Genomic DNA, 27,122 nt, shown 5'->3' on the forward strand with positions numbered 1-27,122 from the left:
TACCAAGGCAAGGTCATAGTTTCTATCCTTTTTGTTCTCCATTACTGTAAGCACCACAAGGAAACAGGTTTTCAAGGAGGAGGTAGGTTTAATTTTGTCTGTTTTCTTTTCTATTTTCCTTTCTGTTTCTCTTTTATTTTACTCCAAAGAAGCTAGGCAAAGAAATACTGAGTTTTGCTATTTCTGCTAGTTTTAATGTTAAAATAACTGTGAGGGGTGGATAGATGCTACCTACAAATGCCTGCTTTCCTCTGATTAATGTCTAAGCCAGTATTTTGATGGCATATTTTTTCTACAGTCTGAAAATAATTGTATAAGTATATTTTAAAATTTGCAGTTTCCAGTGTTACTGGCCTCATCCACATAGAAGTATTTTGTTTGTTAAGTTAAATCTGCATTACAGAATTGGAAGGGCCTCTGTCACTTTCTCTTGAAAACACAGTCAAACTGGAAATGCTTGGATTTTAGGTCTTTACATCCACAGAGTAAAATCATAATATGGAGTGAATCTCTTTTAGGAGTACTGCATTTAGGCACCAGTAGAATGGAAGTATGTCAGTGTCTTTTCTCTTCTATGATTTTAATACTTTAGAAGATTTCATATACAAAATTCCCTGAAAATGTTGCAGGAATGTGGGCATAATTTTACCCTTATACCACATCCAACATGTAAGCGGGAATTCCATTTTGCATTTTCCAACTGAAAAAAATGGCTTTCAAAATCTTTCAGAGGCAAAGCTGGGAAATAAATCTCGGAGGTCTAGTTTTATGTACTATACTCAACACAGACCTTCACTTAGCAAAAAATAGTTAAGTATAGTTATAGTTAACAAAGTATAAGGTTAGGGGTTTTTTTTCAGTTACAAACCTTCCTTTTCATTGGCTATAGAAATCATAGCGGGATCCAAATATGATAAAATTTTATGGTTATGTGTTACTCATAACCAGCAGGTTACTGGACAGTTTTTATTCTGATCTAATCACCTCTCTAATCAACCTAGATGAGATTAGACACTGAAGTAACGTTTCAACTTCTGAATTCCTAACACGATTATCCCATGTGGAAGGGTGTTAGGGTTCAGGCTTTGAGAAGTAACTGAGAGTGGCTTGTGCTGTAGCACAGTCTAGCAGTAGCCAATTTTCATAGAAACTTTATAAACTACAGTAAAGGAAGGAAACAACTTCACACAGAAATACTTTAATTTTCCTTAATATTTTCTGCAATAATCTGCACAGGAACTATTTAATACGTGGAAGGAAGTTTGAAACATCTCTGGAGAAAATATTACTGTTCTTCTATTGCAACTGTTTTTCTAAAGACAAGCAGCACATGATACTAGCACAGGTATAAGAAAGATGAGAAAAAGACATTTTCAGTAATAAGTTTTCAGTTTTCAGTTGAGAAAATAATAGTGGCAGCATTTCTCTTTAGTAACTACATGTGAATTCCAGATGATGTAAGAAAGGAAAGGAACAAATCCTCTTGGATTTAGCTGACAAAGGTGGATAGCTCAGAATTAGAGAGATTCCTCTGGGCTCTGTTTTCAGTGAATGGCAGAAAATAAATACAGGGAAGCTTTCATTCGTCTTGTCCTACACTAGATCGAATAAACTGTGTCCAAAGTAGCTGTTTTTTCTCCAGGCAGTGTTAAGGCAGTATAGAATTACTGGTTCTCCTATGAGCACCTATACCTCTTTTCGGTAAGTTTAGGTAAGACAAACTCCACCTTACACTTAGCAGCATTTTCAGAGTTAGATTAAAAGGTTAAAGTAATTTAATTGGGTTGGGGGTTTTTTTGATCTCTAATATTATGTTCATTCATGTCCTTTACAAAATATCTGGTTAATTATGTCTAAGAATCAAGAAGAGTTTACGAATTTCTTCATTGAAGAATCACTTTATAAAAGCAAAAATTCTCTTGGGCTCAAGACCCAAAGGTGAGATCCTGTCCTTCCCTGTTAGTAATGTTGGTTACCACAAAGGATTGCAGAGCAAAATTCTTTTCTCTCTGATATTTTTCTGAAGCTAAATTGCCTACATTGTTTCTGATGTCTGCCCAAGAGATAGAGATAATCTAAGTTGACACAAATAAACAAACAAGCAAATAAATAAATAAATAAATAAATAAAAGCACTGTGTGTACATGAAACAATTGGTTGTTAGGAAGTTGGATGCAATCATAATTGTCACATCTCAGTTAAATATCTCACCACTTCCATGAAAAAAATGTATAACAACATTTCAAATATATCTAAAGATTGTAAAATATGTGAAAATAAGCTAATTTTGTCTGAAACAAAGGATGCTTCGGAGGATATTAACATACTTGCATATACATTTTACTATCATGATCAAATAATACAGGAGGCAGTTCAGAAGGAGGAGTACAATACAGAGAAACCAGATGGTTTTTTGCATCACAGCTCACAGAAAAGACTAATAAGAATATGGTCCTACCATTTTTTAAAGAAATAAAGATAAGTAAGTGACAAATATGGAGGTTTTCAGATGGGGAGGGTTAAGCAAAAAGACACTAGAGCAATTTAGCTAGTCCTCAGTATAAACTGGAGGCAGAAAAATATCAGTGTCTTTTTGAAATAATGTAAGATACAAGTCTCATGAAGACTTAGCTCTATTCCAGGTGTTGCTAAAAATAAAAAGGCATTTCTGACAGTGTTGGGTGAATGCAGTAGGCTCAAAAAAAAACCTTACAGGAAGGGTAGTCATATTTATCCACTTTGCTAGATTTTTTTTTTTGGCATAACCACAGAAATGTGAATAAATAAAAAATGAAAAATAAATGCCCTCAAAACCTTGGAGAAAAGGTCCAGTCAGCAAAGTGTATAGGGAGACTCATATGTATTCACAGCATATGCTTGAATATTTCCTTTGGTTTTGGACAGTTCAACTGCTTGTTGAGCCACGCATGAACCAGGTCGCAAACTGATTTTAAATCAGAATAACCCTTTTTTTCTTTAGACTTACACCATTGCTAAAGGCTTGAGGAAGCCCACCTCTCTAAGACCCTTGCACAGCACCTGTGATCATACTTCAGACTGCTGCATTTACCTGGCAACTTCTTCATGGGAAGAAAATTTCTCTATTTGCTTTGTAAATGAGGAAGTGAAGTACATAGATTTGGTTGGCCCTGGCTCATAAAGTGAATCTCTGGCAGACCAGAGAACTGATCCAAGCTCTCCATCACCTCATCACAGTACCATAATCACTAAACTCTCAAAAGTAGTTTTTTAAATATATAAACTTACACATAGATTGGATATAAACAACTCTATGCTGAGAGCTTTGATACCTCTAGGACTAAATATGGGTCAGTATTTATTACAACTACAGGAATAGCTTAGACAGCTCTTCTCTTAGTTGATAGCCCACACTGATGAGATTGTTCCACTGTTTCTGATAGAGGATACTGAGCCAGATGAAAAAAACAACCCAAAAGAAAAAAACTGCTGAGAGGAGCATTAGTTGTAATGATGATCACTTGTTCAAAGCTACTCAGTACAGGGCCCCACAAGGAGTGGCACTACCACAGCCAGAGAGGCAGGATGGAATCAGGGAGGATCCATGAAGGATGGGAAAGGACAGGGCATGCTTAGGTCAATACTGCCGTTGAAAGAAATGCTGCTGAACCAATGAAAAAGTTTTAGTCTTCTTCTTGAAAGAGAGAAAGCTTTCCAGAAATCCAGGAGTACACTGACAACTTTCTCGTCTCTGGAAAAATTCCTCTTATTTCCAAAGATGTCAAAATCAAGTGTGGAGTTTTAGGGCTAACTAGAAAGGTACATGCAAAGCTTGTATGTGTGGTGCTTAAACTCGATTGGATTAGTCTTGGAAAGCTGTGGCCCAGTCCATCAATTCACAATGATAGTTGTTTAGGTACTGAATGTTTATCATTTCCTGTTGGAGATCTCACCTTTTGATAGGGGAGAAACACACAAGGAATTCATTCAGATTGTGAGTACAGGTTGTGAGTTAACTTAAGCAAGCCATAAACTTCTGCTTCAGTTTTGTCTTGATTTTACACTAATTATATGGCTATTCAGGCCTGTTTCTATCAAGTTCAGTGGTAATAAGATTCCCCCTAACCTTGAATCCAAAGTACTGGAAGAGATTAACAGCCAATTTCAATTCCTAATTTAAAAATACGTAATTCTCTCTTCGAAATTGCAACACTTCTGCAAGGACTAGCTTCAGGAAGCAGTCTCAGGGTTAGATTATAACCGTTGCACAGAAGCATGTGGTGAACATCTTATTTTAAATTACTAGTGCTTTATAACTAAGGGTCAGAGCACTTAAGACAAGCACAACAGAGAGTACTTTGCAACTTTGCTCATTGTTGTAGAATTTATATTCCATTGTCGACTGGGCCTCAGCTAAGCAGGGGATCTAAACAAAGGACACCACAGTGACTGTGTCTGTTATTAACTTCCACTAAATCATCATGCTTGAGTTGATTAAAGACTCAGTTAAATCCCAGTCACATCTATGGCTTCTGGAGCAATGATAGATAATCCTTATGGCTCAACACAATAAAATCATTGCCCATCTTCAAGTAAGGACAAAACTACAAGACCCAAGAAATATACAGTTGGATTTGCTAAGCAGATAGCTAAAAAATGCTAAATGACCTTGCAAAGATCTGTTTTATCTGAGCAGTTTTTCAGTCTTTCTGCAGAGTGGACATAAGATATTCTTTCTGTGTTTGCAGACATGAATGGGACAGCCATTGAAAATTTTGTCTGTGTCATTTTTAATGTTTCCTTCATGAACTGCACCTGGCATGTGGGCAGGACTGCTACAGAAGATACCCAGTACTTCCTGTACTGGAGGCCCTCGAAGTAAGTAGGTCTGCTTGAGTCTTGGGAATTTTGATTTGTGGTTGGACATGTGATGTTGTCAATTTTTAACTGATACAGTATTTCATGTAAAGGAAAGAAGATCTCACAGAATGCCAAAATTACATCAAAGATGATTGTGGAAGGCACACAGGTTGTCAATTCCAAAACGTGACAATAGCAAATAAGGAAGCTTATTTCCTGGTAAATGGATCTAGAAGTGGACAAAACATTCAGTCATATGAGAAGAACATAATGCTGTACCAAATTGGTAAGGATTTTTTATTGACTGAATCTCCAGTTATATGTTAAAGGAATGAAGAAGTCATCCCTGGGAAAAAGCATATATTTTAAAAATATTGCTCCTCATAATAGGTTTGGTTTTTTTTTCCTTTTTCTCAGCCCTGATGTCTGAAGTGTAAAGTATAAGAATGGACAAAAACTAATGAAAACAGAAACAATCTGGAATCATAGGTCAGAGAATTGTGAACACTTCAGTCAAATATTTATTCTCTGAAAGAAATGTGTCATCTATTAGAATTAACTAGCTAAGGATTCTTGAGTGGGACTGTCTAGATGTTGGTCTTATTATATTGTAATTACAGTATTAAAAAATCTTAAACCCAAGAAACAAAACCAAACCTGCATAAATCATATGCTGAATTCAATAAAATCTAATAAACGACTTGTGTTTTTTAATTTTCCTTACTGTTGCAGCTAGTGCTCCAGGCTCCTCAACTGAAATGTTAGATCAGGGAGTCCTGCTTCAGAATATAGGGAGAATATAGTAATTCTGCATTACATCTTTTTAGACAGTTGCTTGAACATCTACCTAAGTTTTTAAAATGGCAGAGTGAAGAGAGCTGTTACTAATCAATAGTATTTCTGATTATATTATTGTAGAAAAACTCACGCCTCCATTAAATGTCACAGTGAACTGTACAGAAGCTTCTCATAGATGTAATATTTGGTGGCAACCACCTCGCACAAGTCATGTGAAAAAAAGAAGTTGTTTCAAATACAAAATTGTCATAGAAAACAAGGTAAGAATAATTATTACATTTAATAGCATTTTGTATGTCTCTATTTCCATACATAACACCATACAACCAGTACCCTGTTCTCACCCCCTTCTTTAATAACTTGGATGAATATGGAAAGTAATATTACAACCTTCAAAAATAAAGTTCAAAATATTTGTGGGAGTATTTGTGACCTTGCTGTTCCAACAGTAAAAAATAAAAATTAAAAAAATAAAAAGTAGACATAACATAGCTAAATTAAATGTTTCAGAATGCAAAAGATACATAGGCAAAAAAAAAAAAAAAAGGAAAAAACATTGTCTGAGTTTATTCATAAATTTTAGATACTTTGTTTTAACAAGTAAAATGTAAACATTTTGCCAACCTGAGCATTTTTTTGTTTAGTGCTTTAATACTCAATTCTGCAATCAAATTTAAATGGTACAATATTTCAGAGCATTATCAGGGAGGAAAAACCACTTAGAGGAAGAACAGCTTAATTTCACAGTCTTCAAAGGAAGGCATTTAAAATATTACATACACTTTTTTTTCTGAAAATCAAGCATTCATGAGAGAAGACTCTTTAATATACAGTAATAAAAAGAATAATCTTAAAAATTAAACTTTTCTCTTGTTGCTAGGCTGATGCTGAGAAAAACACCAAAACCACATCTAAAACAGTAAGTCTGTATTAATGTAACATTTATGCTATATTGAAATTTCTTCGGTACCAGAGCATCCTCCAACCAAATTGGTTTGGTTTCACACTGCCTGTTTCAATGTGCTGCACATTCTCTTTATTGATAAGTTTTCTAAATCTGAAGTTTTACACTGTTGTTTATAAAACATTGCACAAAAACACCTGCACATGTGGAGTTTGATATTGCTTCACAAAATCTTCCATTTTACATTCTTTTTTACTTCCTAGCAAATTCATATATATGTAAAAGTTGGGTCATGATTCTTTTTAACACTTAGACACAAAAAATGTGGAGAAATTTTTCTTTATTAATGCTTTGTGGAAAGGATTGAGACACAAGAGGTGAGAAAATATTACCTCACAGATTAAGCCAGTATAAAGATGGCAGGAAAAAAAAAATTAACTTCTCACTTCTGTATAATCTTGCTATCAAACTCTACTTCAGTTTTGAAAATATCCACTGTAACAGAGTGCCAGGTCTTTAAAGAATTTTTTCCCTAAAGTCCCATTGCTTAGTGGAGTCTAAGGAGCCAAGAAGCATACGGCAAATTTGATCTTCATATTACCCAGTAATAAAAATGTTAGAACAAGAGGAATTAGGATGAAACAAACTAACTTATTAAGGGATATTTTTCTACTTGTGATTTCACTCTAGTCTGTACACAGAAAGATTATAGAAATGTGAAACGTAAAATGCAAAATTTTATCATAATTATATAAAAATAATACAAAAATTCTCATTCTACTTGTTTTGCATTTAGGAAGCAATCATTGACAATAACTCCTACCAATATGAAAGTTTCAGCTCAGAAAAAAGGTACAGCGTCAAAATCAGAGCAACAGATGGGGGCTTTTGTTTAGTAAGCCCAGACTGGGGAGAGTGGAGTACCCCTGTGGAGTTTGGTAAGAGTAAAAATCCCTTCCTTGACCTAGTTCAGTAATTACCTGTCTGCCTTATTTTTTACTTCATGCTTACGGATGGAAACGCATTGATTTGTTAGGACAAAGAGAGTCAAAGGATTGGCTTGTCTCTTAATTTTAGGGAGTTCTCCAAGCATTCTTGGGAGACAGTGCTTCTTGCACTGGAATAGTGAACAAAGCAGACCTTTTTGAGGTCTGTTGCCAGCTGTTTTACTTTTTCCATCTTTACTCCTGGCTTTATAAACTTCTTTTACCTGCTGTTGCTCTCTGCCACCTTGGATACTTAAATACTGTGTAGGACTCAGTTCCTCAGGTCTTAAGTTACTGTAGACAGTCCACATGCTGTCAGCCATCCTATTACTTCATGTGCTACAGAGCAGTGAGGTGCTAAGCTAAAGAAGTCATCCCTTCATACAGTGTTTGACACTGATGCAAAGCAGATTGCACATAGCTGTGCAATCTTTCATGACCTGTGATGCTAACCAGAACTTTGATGATTGCTTGATTTCCAGGAACACAACAACTTACATCGACTTCACCATATGTGCTATTTCTGATACCAGGGCTGGCAGCAGGTCTCACACTTTTTCTCTGCATGACAGTGTAAGACTTATTTCTTGTGCAAAATTTTTATTCTATGGTTGAAATAACACTTCTTCCCCCAACAGAAAATCTGTGGCTTCTTTTTAAAGGAGACAAGAGAGGGAGAAAATCCACACTGAACTATATGAGGAATCATCTCCTGGATGTTCCTCAAGTGTGCTCTATACTTTTGATTCCAAACTTTCTTATCCACTTGGTTAATATAACTCAATGCTTTCCAATACTGGGACAAGGCCTTGTATCAGTACCACTTTCCTACCATCAGACCCTGCAATGTAGATGGTTGGTACATGAAATTGTTTCCATGTTTTGATAATATTTCCCTTTCATATACTTAAAAAACCAGCTTCTTATGAGGCTTTAGTAAGTCATAAAATAAATTATTGTCATCCAAATTCTGAACAACAAAATTATAATATTGTAATCAGCCTATGTAATTCTTAGCTACTTTTGACGTAGAAGAATACTGCTTATCTTAGAGAAATAAAATAATACCTCAAAAGCATTATTATATAGTATGTGTTCATATGTTTGCATGTTAAGTCTTTTCTTCACCAAACCTTTTTGTCACTGTAGAAGGGCTTATTTGAAAAGAACATCTGTTACTGTACCACAGCCAAAAGACCCATTCCATGAGCTCTCTCCAATGGACTTCCAGGTACGTTTTCTTTCCATTTGCCTGAAATTAAAAAATTTAGTTTCAAAGGTATGACCGTAGTGTCAGAAAGATGCAGACAAGCAAGAATCAATTTTCTTTCTTTTTCTTGTTCTTAGGGTATGGAAAGAGAAGGTCGATATACAAATAACTTGTCTGTTTTACTTTTTATGAAATAATTGTCATCTGTCTACCTGAAGCACTGGTGAAAATACAGTTTCATCCTGCTCTTCCTATAAGCCATATGCTATCACTAGAATAATGTTGAGAGTAAGTTTCTCAGCACAATAATAATGCAGAATCAGGCAGGGAGAGAAGGGACAAAGAAATCTACAGTAGTTTTTCCATAGCAGATATTTAGATCCATGATAGTATTAGGCAATGATGCTAAAGGAGAAAAAGTTTCTAGGGTATGGTGAGCAAGAAAGTGGAGCAAGAGTGTTGAGAGGTGCTAACTTATGCGGAACACTGGAATGACTCGTGAGAAGGAACAAACATTGCAGGAACTTCCCTTCTAGAGAGCATATTGCAGTTTGCTGCAATTTTCAGTCTTTGGATTGGCAGCAGGCAGGTCTGGAAGCCAAAATTTGTCTGCAGGGACACACTGAATTTCTGGCGAGCCTTTATAAAACCTTTTACTTTCTTTTCCTTCATCATGTTAACTTTTCTGTTTCAAAAGATGAATTTTCCAGCTTTTTAGTAAAAATGTCTTTTGTTCCTCTTTGGGAACTATATGGAGAGAATATCTAGATGTGTTTACTTCGGTCTTCTAATTGACAGAGTCCTGCTATAGTTTCTACACAATAAATAACAACTCTGAATGACAGGAGATTCATAAATCATGACCTTGTGACTAATCTCATGCACCAAACACTAAAAAAATGTTATATTATTCCTTTAATAGACAGAAGATATGGATCTATTAAAAAAGCAAGAAACTGAAGAAATAATAAGTATTGAAGAAGTGATGGAATGCAAGTGAAATGGGCAACTTGATTTTTTAAAAGTATATATATCTTGTTGGCAAAAATTAACAAGGTTTTCATATTCTGTCACTCCTGGAAGCAGGGAGAAGAGTATTGACTGTAGAGGAAATTCCCCAAGAAATTATCTTTAAAAGCCTCTTTATATTTGGTTGCATTTTCTATAAACATTTGAAGTTCGGACTTTTTCTGGTTTTTATTATGACGAATACTACAGTATTTCAGAAAAAAATATTTCAGTATTGCTTTGGAAGTTATTATATTGGTTTTCAACATGATGCAAAAGAATAAGTAAGAATAACCAAACTTTAGGGGTTTATTCAGGATCTCCAGTGGTTTAGTGTCTCAAAAAAGGTACAGCCATACTGCAATTGTGATCAGGAATAAAATTTGACATCTGTTTGAAGGCCCACTGTATGAAAACCAGCCAAGATCAAGCCTGTTAAGAAACATCACTTGCTCATACAAAATGACTACTATTAAAGACCATCTCTTCATATCTGTGTTAGATGAAAAAATTACTTAATATATGATTGCTAACAGGTAGCAGATGTATATATGTATTGAGTGGGAAATGTTGGAAATTGAACATTTGAACTCTGCAGCAGAAGCCTGTCACTTGCTAACTGCAAGTGGTCAGGCCGGTTATGTGTTTTTATAACACCTGGATGAAGCAGAAGCATCACAGCCTGAATCTTCCAATTAATAAGGAGATATGAGAGAAACCTCTCAATTTAGAGACTAATCACATATTTTGACCTTCCATTTGCTTGAAATTGAATATGAGTCAGTGGTGCCCTGACAGCCAGGAGGGCCAACCTTGTCCTGTGGTGCATCAGGCACAGCATCACCAGCTGGGTAAGGGAGGAGATTGTCCTGATCTTCTCTGCACTGAGGTGGCTTCACCCTGATTCCTGTGTGCAGTTTTTGGTGCCACAACACAATAAAGATATAAAGTCATTAGAAAGTTCCCAAAGAAGGGCTACAAAGATGATGAAGGGCCTTCACCGTTTTTGTTAAGATGGGAAGGTGTATGAGAAGTGGTTTGAGGTCACTTGGTCTGTTCAGCCCAGAGGAGACTGAGAGGACACATCATTGCAGTTACAACTTCCTTGTGAGGAGAAATAGAGGTGAAGGCACTGATTTCTTCTCTTTGGTGACCAGTGACAGGATCCAAGGGAATGGCCTGAAGCTGTGTCAGGGGAGATTTATGTTGGGTATTAGGAAAATTTCTTCCCCCAGAGGGTGGCTGTGCACTGGAACAGGCTCCCCAGGGAAGTGGTCACAGCACCAGCCTGACAGAGTTCAGGAAGCATTTGGACAACACTCTCAGGAGCATGGTGTGACTCTTGGGGCTGTCCTGAGCAGGGCCAAGAGTTGGACTCATTGATCCTTGTGCGTCATTTCCAACTCAGGTTATTCTATGATTCCATAATTCCATCAAGTCTCAGGATGATTAAAGGCATCTCAAGTAGCTGAAATCCTATCATGGAAAATAAAGTCCTCTCAGTAATAAAATTCCACTAGACTAGGTTACTATCAAGAGAGCATCTTTGAAACTAAATTTTTCTATGGTTCTGTGTTTCTAAATGAGCTTTCAATAAAAATTTATTTTGAATGCCTCAGGGAGACGGTTCCTCGCAGGACCATCTCTCCAGACCGGTTATGGCTTCCTGGGTCTGAGCTACAGACCCCACACCAGCTACCACAAACATTTATTTTGAATGTCTTTTTAAAACAGTGCCAGAGAAGGATCCTTCTAGTTAAGTTACTATTGCCAAAAGATAAAAGCCTCTGCATTAAATGTGGATAACTAAAGCCAACACTTACTTTAATCTAAGGACAATTAAACAGATACAGTCTACTGGATCCTCTCCATCCTGCTTCACTCAGAGTTGATCATGCCCATTGAGGCACCCCTTCCATACCCACTACTTTCACTGTGGAAGCTGCTGAGACAGCAAAGTCATTTAAGAAAACTTGTTCACTATCAGCACACTAATGAGAAAACCATAAATCATATCCAGGAAACAGTGGAGATGGTAGTAGGGGTGGGACTAAGATATCACTTTCTCATCCCTAGGCAAAGACCCCAAAATCAGTGGAAAAGGATGGTCAGGCTTTACAATTTTTCAACTAAGTGGCTTGGATGCTCACACAGGAAGAAGTCCTTTATTCTGATCACCTATTGCTGTTCCTCTGTTCTGTGCTAAAAACTAGAAAGATCTTGCTCCAAGGAAAAAATTGAGGGTCTTGTCTACCATTTGTATTTTTGTGATATACACATAAACTGTTAACACACCAGTACAGCAAGACACCCAGACGGTTCTTGTGAACACTCCTGTTTTTGTTGGAGCAATAAATTATTCTTGAACTTTTTGTGATTTTTGAGAAAGTTTGGGTTTGATCCTGTTTCTGCAATGACTTTACTCCCATTAGAGCCAAAAGTCTGTAAACAGCTCTAGTGTCTCTGTCCAGGTTTCTCTTCTCTCCTTTGCTCTTTCTCTTTCTCTTCCTCTTTTCTTCTCATTTTGCTTCCAACTCCTGGGTCATAGCAAGGCCACTCAACACTAGTTTTCTGGCCTCTGAAAGATGACAGATTTTGCTACCCTCAGTAGCACCATCTTTGCTTGGGAATTTTTAAAATTTTTGATTTGTTTGCATTTTTGAAAGCCTTAGGTAAGGAGTTGCCCTAAATATAGACAAGAAGTCCCCTGGGTAGAACAGTTCCCTTTTCTGCAAAAGAACCACTGTCCTTGTGGGCTGTTTGGATTGTTTTGCTGCAGTATATTCCACTTTAAAAACAAAGTACCCAAATCCAAAAAAAGACAAGCTCTAGTCTTCCTCATTGTGTTTCAGAGATACATAATCTGAGAGAGCACACAAAAACACACTTCTTCCCCTCTGCCTTCTCTGCAGGCTCAAGAGATCTTCAGAGTGGAAGCATGGACAGGCAGGCGAACAAAAATTCTGACTTCCTTCGTTTTCCACCGTCCCATTTGGCTCTCCATGACATTTCTTACAGCTCTGATTTTATTATTCGGGTACTTGTCCCTACCCTACTCCACGAAATGCAGTGTGTTATGACCATGAAATTGAGTGCTCATCTTCCAAAGATGAGGACACAATAAATTGCAGCATTTTTCATTCTTTGTGATCAGAAGTCCTTTCCTCTGTCTGTACAGCACAGTGAATGTTCAAAAACTTTCCTACATGGTTATGTATGGAATTTATTTAATCTGGAAGTACAGTGATACTTCTGAAAATGGACTTCTTTTACCTCTGAATGACTACCATGGGCTCAGACCTGATGTCCAAGCTTTCAGTTGCTTTGTCTGTTGACATCTATAAAGTGATAGGGTAGTCATAGAGATTCTTACCAAAATGAGCTGCTTATTTGACTAAACCTGCTTTTTGGTAGAATTTCCACTTACACCTATATGGTCGTCATTCCCACTCTTTTTTTCATAACTATGCTTCAGAAAAACTTTGTCATATTTTTATTCTGTACTAGCATATGAAGAGAGTCAATGTCCATGAATTGGTCCTTATAAAGCCACCATTGCCTTAGACCTTTACCTCTGAAACCACAAAAGACCAGGCCATGCTCTGTTGATTCTCTCATGATTCTTGATTCTGTGGACAACTGGAGTTTTTTAAGTTCTGGATGCTCAAAGGGAGTTGTTCATCTCCCCAGCTAACACCAAGTTATTAACAGATGTGATCAAATGCGTGAACACAACCATTGAGTGCCACTTAATGCATTGGTTCTTTTTTCATGCCTTGCTCTATGCTTTCAGTACTGCATGTGAGCAGAAGTGTGGTAGGTTCTTTTTCTTTTTTTTTAGGTAGAAAATATTTTTGCAGTCAAAAAGTTTCCAGTAGGATGAGTAGATGTTGCTTCACTACACCTGTGCATTTTATACTACATCAGTTGAGGAGAAGAAAGCAGGCCAGATGTCCTCTTTGTGGTGTTGGCTGGCCTCAGTGACAACTCAGTATAACTACTATTTACAATCAATGTAAGAGAATGAAACCAGAAAACAACTGTCCACTTCGAGCTCATCAGTCACCAATCTCACACTCTAGCCAGAATCCAGGAAGCAGAAATACTCACAAGCCCAGGCATTTCTGGGTCTCTAGAAAGTAAGCCCTCTTTGTCTCCAAGGCAAGTCAGCACTGCACTACCTTCAGCTTCCTCCCTTGGAAATAACTGTATCCTAGTTATGTACGAATAGCTGATATATAAGAACTACTGCTCATATGGTTAAATCATTCCATATGTCAATAAAAAAAGCTGTAGGATAGGAATGACTGTGGGATTTTGATAAAGGCAATTCCTGGAACATCCAGGAAAACTGTTGGGCAGCAGGTGAATTTTTCCAAATATAGTAGCCAAGAAATGGGAGTGATAGAGAAGCACATGGACTGTTCTCTTTCCTACAGGTTTTTAACTCCAAGCAGAAAGGATCTGCCTGTTCTTAAGGGGAAAATGTTGACATATCTTGATATTTGAAAAATGTCATATTTTCTTGTGATGCTTCAATTTCAGTGTGAAGAAATAAAATTACTTTACATGGATTTTAAATCTCCATATTAAACAAACTACATTGTCTTCTGTGAAACAAAGGCTTTCAGGGTATAAGGGAGTTTTTGATGTTTTACACTGTTTATAATAACCCTCTTCTTTAGAAAATGTATGGTTGTGACCCGAGAAGGTAACAAATGCTCAACAGAATGGGCCTGGAATGGCTATTTGTATTTGGATGCTTACTACCTACAGTTTTTTTCTGTTTCAGTGGTGGTTTGTGGTTTGGCTATTTTCACCCTAGGAGAAATGGACTGAGGACAAGCCCACTTTTTGATAGTGATATATCTTATCTGAAGACATCATACCCAAGATTTGAAATCCCCTTTTTTCATCTGCTTTAAGAACATTTACAGTTTGCACTGTCATCTCCCTGAGAACCCCCACAGGCCTGGTTACCCCTGCCCAGCCCCCAGAGCTTCCCTCACCCTGCCCAGAGCCCAGAACCCCATATCAGTCCCTGGATCCATCAGCCCCTGCCCAGTGATACCACAGCAGGACCAGTCTCTGGGTTCCCACAGCCCTCCCCTGCCCGAACATGGGCCCTGCCAAGCTGGGCCCACCCTCAGGCCCATGACCCTTCCTGGTCCCCAAGAAGGTTCCTGGTGGTCAGGGTTGAGGTTGCCCGGGGTCCCCAGTTGCCCTGATCTGGACTGGAGTTGGGGTGGGCTGGGACTGCCAGGCCTTGCCCCGATGCTTTCCATGGAGAAACCCCATCCTCCATCCCCCAGAGATAACTTGTATAGAGAGATGCTTTGTACTTCTCAGTATTGTTTAGAGCTAGAGAGAAATACCTGTAAAAGTAAATATTTTCATGCACTTGCTGGATTCCCAAGCACCAGCATGCTCTGGTGCAATGAAAAGGGAAATTTAACCAGCTAACTTCTTGTTCGTGTTATAAGAACTCTCGGGTTGGGCAATTACAAAAATTTGCTATGAATCAGGGGGGAAGTGATGAACATTTATTTTGCAACACTTCCGATGTTAAGACGGTTCCCCAAAACACAAGCAGCAAGGGAGACAGCCCTATTTATAGTTATACAGCCTTTTAAAATATAGTATTTCCATCTTCTCTGAACCTGAAGACTATAATAGATAAACAAGGTAAAGACATTTTGAAATAGAAGGTAGGTCCATCTTTTTCTTTCCAACTGTTTTGTTTGCTGAGGTATTTACTGAGTCTCCAGGAAGTCCAGGACTGGAGGGGTCATGTCCCAGACAAAAATCTAAAAAGCTGTCAGAGGAATATATGGAACTAAGTTGAATGAAGATTTTTTTTTGCAAATAAAGTACCTGCAGCATGCTAAGAAAGAACCTAGAAAAAATTGATTTTTTACTGGGTTTGATACTGAATTTTTAAAAGTGAGAGACTGTTCCTCAGTCATAGAATCATATTCACAGAATGATTTATGTTGGAGAGGACCAAACCCTCCAGGGACACGTTCCAGTAGACCTGGTTGCTCAATGTCCCATCCAACCTGGCCTCAAACACTTCCAAGGATGGCGCATCCAAACTTCTCTGGGCAACCTGTTCCATTGCCTCACTGCCCTCACAGTAAAGCTTGGTATCTGACCTACATCCTTAAAAGCACAAGAACTAACACCCTCAGCAAACTTACCATATTCAACATTGGATAACTTGAGTTGATGGATATTGCTATTTTGATATTTTATACCTATTTTGATATTTTCTCCTTGCAGCTGTTTACCCACCTGCCTGATATCTATTCATCCTAAACTTTATATATAGGAGAGAGAAGAACAATCTTTAGACCTTAAAATAGCTATCACCCTGTATGTCAATGTATGTCCATAAAGTTTATGCAATACTCCTGAGATCACCAGCTTTTGTTTCACACAAATTGTTTTGTTGCAGCTATAATACTATCTTTGGAGGATTTATCCATAAAAAATTTCTTCATTGAATCTTTCAGGGCAAACATCTTTCATTGTTAGCAAACAAAATAAAATAAGTCTTTCCTAAACCAAGTAATAACCAGCTGGAGTCTAACATACCTAAGTGTGTGCCATGATCCTCCAGCTTGAAGGAGTCACATGATTTTTCCTCATCATGGATATTCCTGTGTTTGCAGGCATGAATGGGTCGGCCATTGAAAACTTCTCCTGTGTGATTTATAACATTTTCCTCATGAACTGCACTTGGCAGGCAGGAAGGCATGCTCCAGCAGATACACAGTATTTTCTCTACTGGCAGAATTCAAGGTAAGTAAATCTGCTTGAGCCAGGGAATTCTGAATTCTCATTCACCACATCCCAGTGCCCATGTTTAACTAGAATACTTTGCTGTATGCAGAGATGGAGAGGAGATGGAATGTGAGCTTTACATTAAAGATGAAAATTGCAGAAATACGGGATGCATCTTCCAAAATGTGAGCATAGGGACTAAAAAAGCTTACTTCCTGGTGAATGGGTCTAGCAAAGACTCCCTGATCCAGTTCTATGATGAGTACATTGACCTGTATAAAATTGGTAAGTAAATAGTTTATTTTGGCTTTATTTTAATTATTGTATTAAAATACTAGAGCATTTATCCCTGAGAAGGAATCATGTACCCTGTCTTACCTAGAGTTGAGAGTAACAGACTGTGGCCTTCTCAAGAAAACCTATTCCCGAAACAGAAGACAAAGAGGGGAGTCAAACAGGAAAGCTCCACAGCTGCATTCTATCTCAGATCCTTTAGCAATCTTCCCTTACAGTATTTAGGTTTTTCTCAAGCAAGGTCCACAAAACTTAACAGACTGTACTTTTCCCTGCTGTCCTTTCAGTGATGGCCAAACACCTTTCAACAGAGGAGAGGGGAGACTTTTTAGAAGTTTATCTGAGCACTGATTTTTGCTTTTCATTACCAGTGGGGATGACATACAGGACACCATACCTTGGATAAATGAATTAAGATACATACAACATACCTTATGCACATGGTGCTGTATTTGAAAGCCTCCTGTGCAGTTACTTTTACTGTGGCAAATTCTTGTTGGAAATGTCACACTGGTTTTGGTATTGCGTTAAAAAAATGAACAAAAAAGGCTTCATTCTATAAGAAGAAATTAACCTGTAACATCACTCATGGCAGATAAAACAAGATTGTTCTTTGACCAAGTAGCCCATCAAAAATAGGCCAGGCCTTTCCCTAAAGACAGTAGTGTAAAGCGGTAGCGTAGCTGATATTAAACTTTCCTCTATCAGCCTTTTGTCACCCTTTCTGCCATGAGTGACTGTCTTTTGCTGTTCCAGTAATCATGTCATTGGCAATGATCAAAAGATGAAGGTACTCATAATTTTGCTTACATCTGTGAAGTGAAGGGAGATACATGAAGAAGTTGGCTAGGCTGTTAAAAATGGAGTGTCTTTCTTAAACTTGTATGGCTACTTTTGCAAGGAGGGAATAAACTGCAAAGTTCACGACAGACTGAAAGCAACACCTTCGTGTCACAGAAACATCGTGAGGAGGCTTAGAGAAAAAAAGATCTTTGAATTTTGTACTTTAGGGATAGCAGCAGCTATCTGCAGTAATAACTTAGAAAGAAGACAGTACTCTATCTTATTCATCTAGAAAAGTAAATGGAGGGGGAGTTGTGTCTTCGTATCCTCCTATATTATGTTCCCTGTCTTAGTCTCTTTTTTTTCTCATCCTGTGTACATGGTTTAGAAAACTTTTGTCTTTCAACTATTTCTAATTGGTCCTAAGAAAAATAGATATAAACTAGCATCTTTCTTCATAGAGTGTTACTTGCAATTTCACTCTCTTTCATCAAATCAAAAAGAGATCAAGGGATTTTTTTTTTTTTTAAAGTGAATTATTTCAATTATTGATTATATAATTTCAGAAAAGCTCATGCCTCCATCAGATATCACAGTCAACTGTGATGAAATGAAAAATGATTGCATTATTCAATGGCAACGACCCCAAATAAGTCATTCTAACAAAGGCAAGTGTTTTAAATATGAAATCAACATAAAGTACAAGGTAAGAATGTCCTCACACTTAATATTAATTCATGTGTTTGCATTTAGCAATGCACATGGGTGGAAAGAAAATCAGTCTCTCTTCTATGATGCAGCCTTCCCCATACATAGCATCTTATTCCTTTGTGACTGCACTTTTCAGGTCCATATCAAATCCTGTTATGCCATACTGCCCCATTTTTTTTTTTTAATCCCTGCTTCCTTGAGTAAGATGCTGCTGGAGATCTACTGGATGACTGAGACAGTCCCAGGGGAGAAGCACGGTAAATCAAGATTCAAACATATCACAGCTTTGTGACAGCAGTCAGAAAAGGCACTTCTTACACTAAAATATGCTGGAGTTGCCCTGGGTTGGACTATTTCCAGTGGAGACTGGATCTCTGTGGAAGGGCAGAGCTGGGCTTTAAACAGTGAAAAGAGAACTGTACATTCACTTAACAGGTTTGAGTTAATGGAAGTGAATGAAATTTCTCCATAAATGAAACACAAATAGCTTATCGATATATAAGCATCATGCCTGTTGGTCCAGAAGTTGAAGATTTGTAATGATAAATAAATGGAAAATAGATGTGAGAGAAAGCAGAAAGGCCGTGTAATTAAGGACAGGTTAGTGGGGGTACGACCTTGACTTCACAAGTCTTCGGGCAGCAATAGGGAAGGAATGAGGCTGCCGTGTTCCAAGAGTAGATGTAAACCACTGTGGCAGAATTGCATCAAAAGGCCACAGGGTGGCAGATAGAGACTACAAAGGAAAAATCTTACTGAACTACAGCCGGATTTGGCCAGCCACTTAGTGGCTGAGTGAAGGCATTCCCTAGGTTTCTGAAATCTGGAATTTCTTAGTCTGGATTGGGCTTGCTATTTCACAGATGAATTTTTTTGCAAGCCAAATTGCCATGAAACAGCATTACTTCTCTGAATCACTTGGTTGTTTTAACAAAGAAACCTTACTGAAAACTGTCTGACATTGGAATACAAGTCTATTGCAGTAAAACAATACATTTTTAGTAACTTTCATATATGTAATATTAATTTTATAAAGAATACTCAATTCACACCTTGTCTGAATTTTCTAGGTTTTTTTCCTAATCATTAGTGGTTTTCACCTACCTAATTATGTCAAGGTCCAGCAATTATTCCAGCAACTGAGCAGTGTAGGCTCCCTTGAGACTCATAAGATGCAACAATAATCATATCTTTGGAGGATTTACCTATAAAAAATTCTTCTGCCAAATTTATTGCTTTATCACTGCCAGGTCTAAACTTGTGGGTTTTTGCCAATACACTATGACCAACAAATGCTGTACTGCAGTCAGCCTTTAAACTTTACTTTTCACAATTGAAGTTTCTTGCATTGGGAGCGAACCAAAAAAAAAAATTTATAAAGGATAAAAACATGAATAACATAATTTCAATCACATTTTTTCATGTTTGAAAAAAATGTTTCTTCTTCAGTAGTGTTTCTTGTTAAGGCTTTATGGATTAGGATATCTGAGAAAACCAAAGGCAAAGACTTAGCAATGAAAACCAAGCTAAAAAGGCACCAAATACCTCTACCTCCCCTATGTTCTTTGTAACTAGGTTCTCCCAATTCAGTAAGCAATAGGCCTTTCTTCTTCTTCTGCTTTCTTCTTAACCTCTCTTGTTGTCAATGAACTCATCAAAAACTTTCTTGTAATCACTTCCCTCGCTAGTCTTGACTCCAGCTAAGCTTCCTTTCCTGACTCCATTCCTGTATTTGCAGATGATGTTGTATTCTTCCCAAATCCCTTCTTCTACCTTTTGTACAATTCCTTTTTGTCTCTGAGTTCAGACTCAGTCTTTATGTCCTGTCATGCTAACCTGTCACACTTGCTTGATCTTCTGCACACCAGAATGGACCATTCAGGTGTGTCCAGAGAAGGGCAGTGAAGCTGGTGAAGAGTCTGGAACACAGGTTTTATGAGGAGCAGCTGAGGGAGCTGGCGTTGTTTAGCTTGGAGAAAAGGAGGCTCAGGGGAGTCTACATCCACCTGAAGAGACATTGTAGCAGCTGGGAGCCAGTCTCTTCTCCCAAGAAACAAAACACAGAACAGCAAGAGATGGCCTCAAAGTTGCACTAGTGGCGGTTTAGATCGAATATTAGGGTGGTTAGGCATTTGAGCAAGCTGTTCAGGAAAGTGATGGCATCACCATCCCTTGAAGCATTCCAAAAAACATGTGGCTGTGTGTTCAGTCCAGGTGTCAGGATCAGACTGACCTCCACCAGTTGCTGTGCCTGCCCGGACTCGAGCAGCATCGATACACCAGCACAATGCACGGAGCAATGGTCAGAAGACTTTCATTACCTCAGCATCCCAGAAAAGGTTCCCAAGTAGTTTCCTGAGTGAGGTAAAGGGGCAAGTGAAGAAATCCCAGGCCCTGTGGAGCAGCAGCCCTTGGCAGAGGACACTGGGCTTGAGTTTATGAGATACCTCACGAGCACCAAGTGTGATGCCTACATGAATAACCTTGTGAGTTGTCACACAAAAAGCGTATGGCTGATCAGGGTAGAGCGCATAATACGAAACAAGTTTTGGGAAAATCCAGCCAAAGGCAACATAAGTAACAATATTTATTGCAATGTAGAATAGTGATCTTAACAAAGCGTAAAGGGCTTCATGATAAGCATAATGTGGGTTACTGCTGTGCTTCCATCACCTATCCCCTTGTCATTCTTACACATTTAAACCTGCAATGTGGCACTTGCAGACATGGTTTAGTTGTGAACATGGCAGTGCCAGGTTAATGGTTGTACTCAATGATCTTAGAGGTCTTTTCCAAGCTAAACAATTCTATGATTTCATGATTCCTGTGCTCTGAGGAGGCTGTCCTTGTAGATCAACCAGTAGCTTGGCCGTCGGGGGCACTTTCCCTTGAGTATCAAGGCCTGTGACTATGAGGTTTCCTGTAGAGGGTCTCATCTGCTTTTTCTTGATCATGAGATCTGGAACAAGAACCTACTACATTTACACCTCTGCTGGTCTGTCCTCTGATGCCTTCTCTTACTGGTTCATTATTTATCCCCAGACAGAGCTCTATGAATACAAGGAACTCCTTTACACACAGTAGAAGGACCGGGTTACCAAGCCTGTTTGCAAGGACACAATCACCCTCCTTGGTTTGATGCATCCCATGCCTGTCCAGTAGCCCCCATTTCTCAAAAAGGATCCCAAGGTCATAGAAGACAAAGCCCTGCCTGTGACAGCAGTTACTCAGCCAGGTGTTGACCTGTTGAATGACTGCAATTCTGCTCAAGCCTTTCCCTCTCACTGGAAGGCCTGAAGAGACACCATCTAGACTTCCTGCCCTTCACCATCCCCCCAGTGCTCTGTAATCACCCTTGAAATCTTCCAGGTTACCCCTGGGCCTATAAAGAAGAACAAAAAGGGGTTCATTGGCCAGATATTTCTCCGAGATTGATCCCTGTGCAAAATTATCTTGATTGCAGATACTAGGTGTCCTGGACAGCAGCATGCTTTATAAAGTTTTAGAATGGTTTGGGTTGGAAGTGTCCTCAAAGACTATCTAGTTCCAATCCCCCTGCCATGTCAGGGACACCTTTCACTGGACCAAGTTACTCAGAGCCTCATCCAACATGACTTTGAACACTTCCATGGATGGGGCATCCACAGTTTCTCTGGACAGTCTGATCCAGCTCCTCACCACCAGCACAGTAAAGAATTTCTTCCTAATACCTAATCTAAACCTACCCTCCTTCAGTTTAAGGCCAATCCCCCATGTGCTATTAATACTTACCCTTGTGAAAAGTCCCTCTCCAGCTTTCCTGTAAGACCCTTTAGGTATTGGAAGCTGCTGTAAGCTCTCCCTAGAGCATTCTCTTCTCCAGGCTGAACATCCTGATGTTCAGATGCCACATAAGCATGCATGCAATTATTTGAAAAAATAAGTCTGGATTAATTGAATTTTGTTTTAAAATGGTGTATTGCAAAATAATGACAAAAATATATAACTAGTAGTCTAATGGAGATGATATAGTCTGGAGTCAGTTGTGTGTGGTCAGTAAATTATGTGGTAGTTATTCAGAAAAGATGAGCAAATTGTATTGTCTATCAAAAATGTAGTGGAGGGCAGCCTAAAATATTTGTGAATCCATGCCAGTACCAAATATTTTCATCTAAAAGAAAACAGTATTTACATAGTATTTGCAATTATATACAGTGACATTTATTGTAAAATTAAAACATTAGATGTAAACTAAAAAGTTTATTTCACAGATTTTTTTATCATCTTTTTTCCCCCCTGGTGTGTGTAAGAATAAACTTATCATTTCCATCCAGGTCTGGCTCAGTTGCATTTCAGTTTAATCACCAGTCTGAAATAAAATTTATATCTCAACTGCAATGATAAGGAAAACAAATATCTTTCCATAGCAGAATTAATTACTAAATAAACTTAGCATTGTAGACGAATTAGATACTAGATACTAAATTTTAGAGAAATCATTAGTTCTTCTGAACAAACCATAACGTACATAAGAAAGAGAATGCAGAAAAATGGGACAGTAATAAAAATTAATTATTATTGAAACATAAAACAAGTGATGATAAAAATTAAGTTAGTTGCTTTTCTTTTTCTCTCAATTTACAGGATAATCCTAAAGGAAAACCCATATATACTTCTATACAAGTGAGTCTGTTTGTTCTATTAATCACCAATACATGTTCATTTCATTGTCAACTGTGAAAAGTAAATAGTATGCAAATACCTTTAAATCAGTATGTCCTCAGTGTCCTATGCTTTATGGGATCCTTATTTATAGATTTCAGGAATGTGTCAAACTGCTAAATCATCATGGCATATGTAATTTATTATACATTCAAGGCCAGAACTTTATTGTTTTGCTGTAAGTATTTTGAAAAATCCTCCACTTTTCATTATATTGTCCACTCTCCCTCTCAAATATTGGGAACAGAGTTTGAAGTTACACATCACTGACAGCAGAGAAAAGATAAAGCATCTCCTAGGAATTTAATTTTATTTATGAAAAACATAGACCACAAAAGTCCTTTTAGGATGGGGGCTGTCATCCAGGTATGCCACACCTCCTCTTAATCAGTGCAGCTTGCACGTCCCACCTCTATGCAAAAGTCTCCAAGAGCAAGAGTATTGCAGTAAATTCTGGAAACACTAATTATTGCAATCTTCTACTTATTTTACAGTTTGGCTGGAAAGTTATGCTTTTTCTGAAAAGTCATAATGCAAAGACTGAGGCAGGTGCACAGACACCTTCCTCAAATCACTCACTGCTAGCAGTACTGAAATGAGATGGTTCAAGACCTTTTTCTACCTCTCTATGGGCTATGGGAAATTATCAATGAAAGAAACCGTATCATAAGAAACCATAGGTTATACTTTTACAGTGTAAAAGATGAAATGCTTCTAAATGTAAAAAGTTTAGCAAGTGTCAGGTTATTTTTGAGATACACATTTGGGTAAATATCATATAAATAATAATGATTTTTTTTTCCTCTGGAACAGCAACCTACTTTAATAAACAATGCTTTCATAGCCTCTTAAAAGTTTCTCTGGTAAATGGCACATGTATATTTTCGACACCTAGGCATGGAACAAAGAGAAGCAATTCGGTTTTCTGTTTCCTTTAGGAAGGAGGAAATAGTCACACATTTCCAAGATCTAACACAAGAAAGAAGTATCTCTTGAAAATGAGAACAGCTGGCAGTGCCTGCTTTGTGAACCCAGCCTGGGGGGAATGGAGTGCACCTGTTGAGTTTGGTAAGAACAAATCTATGCCCTGGGCTACTCTTCCCCCAGTGATGTCCTGTCTACCTCACACATTGCCGTGCACATACGGACACACAGATGTACAAAGGATTGGCAAACTTTTTGGTTCACACCAGGCTACAGAGAAGAGCAGGAAGAGACTTAATAGATTTCTTAACATTCTAACACTGGAAATAACCTTAAAAAGTTACACATTTGCAGCTGTAGTGAGCTCCTGCTTACTGCAAGGGGTGTACAAACAGGATCAATGTTATTTCTTCCCATCAGATATTTCTGCTGAAGTGATAAATTACAGAGTTCATTTCATACCAAGCAAAACCTTTCAGACTGACATTCACCACAGTCAGTCAGCACAGTAGAAGTTCAACAAGACCAAGTTCAAGGCACTGCACCTGGGTTCAGGGCAGCCACTGGTATCAGTACAGGCTGGGGGATGAAGGAATTGACAGTAGCTTTGCTGAGAAGGACTTGGGGGTGCTTGTAGATGGGAGGTTGGACATGACCCCAAAGGTGCTTGCAGCCCAGAAAGCCAAACCTATCCTAGGCTGCATCAAAAGCAGGGTGGCCATCAGGGCAAAGGAGGGGATTCTGCCTCTCTACTCTGCTCTGGTGAGACCCCACCTGCAGTGCTGCATCCAGCTCTGGGGTCCTCAGCATGGCAAGAACATGGATTTGTTGAAGTGAGTCCACATGAGGGTCACAAGAAGGATCAGAGGGCTGGAACACCTCTTAAAGTCTGAGAGAGTTTGGGTTGTTCAACCTGGAAAAGAGAAGGCTCCAGAGACACCCTCTTGCAGTCGTCCAGTACTAAAGGGACTACAAGAGACCTGGAGAGGGACTTTGTGCAAGCTCATGTCGTGATCGTTCAAGAGGGAATGGCTTTAAAATTACAGAGTGTAGATTTAGATTAGATTTTAGGAAGAAATTCTTTGCCATGAGGGTCATAAGGCACTGGCACAGGTTGTCTAGAGAGACTGTGGATGCTGCATCCCTGAAAGTGTTCAAAGCCAGGTTGGGGCTCAGGCTGGTCTAGTGGAAGGTGTCCCTGCCTATGGCAGAGTGGCTGGAATTTGATGATCTTTAAAGGTCACTTTCAACCCAAATCATTCTGTGTACTGGAATTCTATGACCTATTCCTCATATAAAAGCAACAACAGCAACAACAACTATTATTATTATTAACATAATTAATAATAACAATAATAATAATAAATGTTTCTCCTTCAGGAAATGAAGAAATTATATATTCTTCAGTATGGATTTTCCTTGTGGTAGCAGTTGTGACAACCTTAATTGCAATCATCACAGTTTTGTTCTGCAAAAGGTAAAGTTAATTTATGCATTTATTTTCTGTGGGTGTGTGTAACACCTGAAGTGCTTAAAAAAATAAGGTGTAGGTGTCTCTGTAGGATACATAAAGTAAACCACATGTGAAACAGAAACAGAAAGGATGTTCTACGATATGATGCACTTTGCATAGAAATATACAGTAATTCAGAAAAGATACTGCTCTCTCAACTTGTTAAAATTTTTCCCCTACTTTTCACTGTTTGTAATGACATAGGACAAATTCCTTTTTCTTTCAGTGAAGGAATTTTACCAGTAAATCTTGAATCAAAAATTAATCTATTACCATCCAAATTATTAATGTTTTCCTGATATGTGTTCATTCTGTGTTGAGATTATGTATATTTTTCAGTTCACATCTAAGACTGAAGAGGAAGATAAGAGCTGCTTCAAGGGTGCAATGGATTTGTCACATTATGGTTATTCAATTTTAATTTTGTATTCAATACCCTTTGATTTCCAGGACTAGCTGTTGGAAGGCAGCATTTCCACAGATCCCAGGACCAAATCCTGCTTTTTTGACACTGGGTGATACAAACCTAGAGGTATGTTCTCTTTCTATTTTTATATTAAATGTGTGAAATACATACAAAGCTCTACCGGATGAATTTTTAAATGATAAGGTACTTATTACAAAGGATCATTCTTCTTTTTGCCACATCCTGAAGAATTACAAAATAAAATCATCAGGTAAGTTTGTTAAGGGAAGTCAAACGTCGTGCTCTTCCGGAATCACGGGGTTTCTCCCATTCCAGTCTCACAGGTGCACAGGTTGATGGTCCCATTGGTAGACTGACTCAGGCAGCAGGAAGGGCTGTTCACTTTCCCAACACGAGGCACAGACATGAACAATGACACAACAGAGCACAGTGAGGCAGCCGGACACAAAACCAGCACAGCGGCCTCTACCAGCACCACGGCAACACCATCAGCAATCTCATAATTAGAGTCCCAGACATCACAGCCCTCTTTCTACTCTCCAGCTGAGCAGGGCTGAATTTGCCAGTGAGACGAATACACCTCCTTGCTCTCTTAATTTACAACCACCACAAAATTCCTCACATCTGATCCTGGTGTCTGAGCCCTGTGTACCCCCCACCGGGTCCCACCCTCCAAGCTGCCACCTTGAATCCCTCCAGGTGCACACCTCTCCTTCTTACCCACTAGTAAGTCATACACACAGGATAGAAAAAAAGGTGATGCAGAAAACAGTTCAAAATAGGGTTTTGTAAGGAAACAGGACAGACTGGTGGTGACACACAGCAAAAACAGGTGAAATACTTTCAGAATTGTGCATAAGTAGATGCTAACCTAACATTATGTATAAGACTGATGGAAGTTTTTATTTTCCTTTCAGCTGATGGAGAACAAAATTCAGTCAATAACATCTGAAAATGAAGAGATAGTATTAGTTGCTGACATTGTGAGATAACCAAGAAAAATGGAGGAGCCTGAAAGTGCATTTCTTAGACAACTCTATATTGCTGTGGAAAGTCTGGAATAATATATTGGCTTTCTTCACTTTCTTCTTTTTCTTGTATAGAACAGTGATGCAACCAAGAGAGAATGATACCTCACATGCAATCTTTCTAAATGCCATTGTATTTGCTTATAGCTTTGGCTAATTTTAACTGTTTGGGTAAGCTGTCCCTATTGGATATCTTCTATTTTGTAAATA

The 27,122-nt window shown here is 38.3% G+C and overlaps 1 protein-coding gene across 1 annotated transcript; it reads left to right on the forward strand.

The window, feature by feature from the left end:
* LOC138106414 (interleukin-5 receptor subunit alpha-like) lies at positions 1-27,122 on the forward strand. Its single transcript, XM_069006989.1, has 14 exons — positions 1-82; positions 4,728-4,857; positions 4,950-5,125; positions 5,758-5,897; positions 6,518-6,556; positions 7,338-7,479; positions 16,420-16,549; positions 16,641-16,816; positions 18,175-18,314; positions 22,943-22,981; positions 23,959-24,088; positions 25,325-25,421; positions 25,908-25,989; positions 26,802-27,122. The coding sequence occupies exons 2-14, from the start codon at positions 4,730-4,732 to the stop codon at positions 26,874-26,876; spliced, it is 1,494 nt and encodes a 497-aa protein (XP_068863090.1). The 5' UTR covers positions 1-82; positions 4,728-4,729; the 3' UTR covers positions 26,877-27,122.

The sequence above is a fragment of the Aphelocoma coerulescens genome, chromosome 1 (assembly GCF_041296385.1).
Source record: "Aphelocoma coerulescens isolate FSJ_1873_10779 chromosome 1, UR_Acoe_1.0, whole genome shotgun sequence".
Lineage (NCBI taxonomy): Eukaryota > Metazoa > Chordata > Aves > Passeriformes > Corvidae > Aphelocoma > Aphelocoma coerulescens.

Bases quoted from the DNA above. Each gene is read 5' to 3' on its own strand.
- LOC138106414 (XM_069006989.1), top strand. From the start codon at position 4,730: ATGAATGGGACAGCCATTGAAAATTTTGTCTGTGTCATTTTTAATGTT. The intron at 22,982-23,958 runs GTGAGTCTGTTT...TGTTTCCTTTAG, and splicing joins CCATATATACTTCTATACAA to GAAGGAGGAAATAGTCACAC. The intron at 25,990-26,801 runs GTATGTTCTCTT...TTTTCCTTTCAG, and splicing joins TGGGTGATACAAACCTAGAG to CTGATGGAGAACAAAATTCA.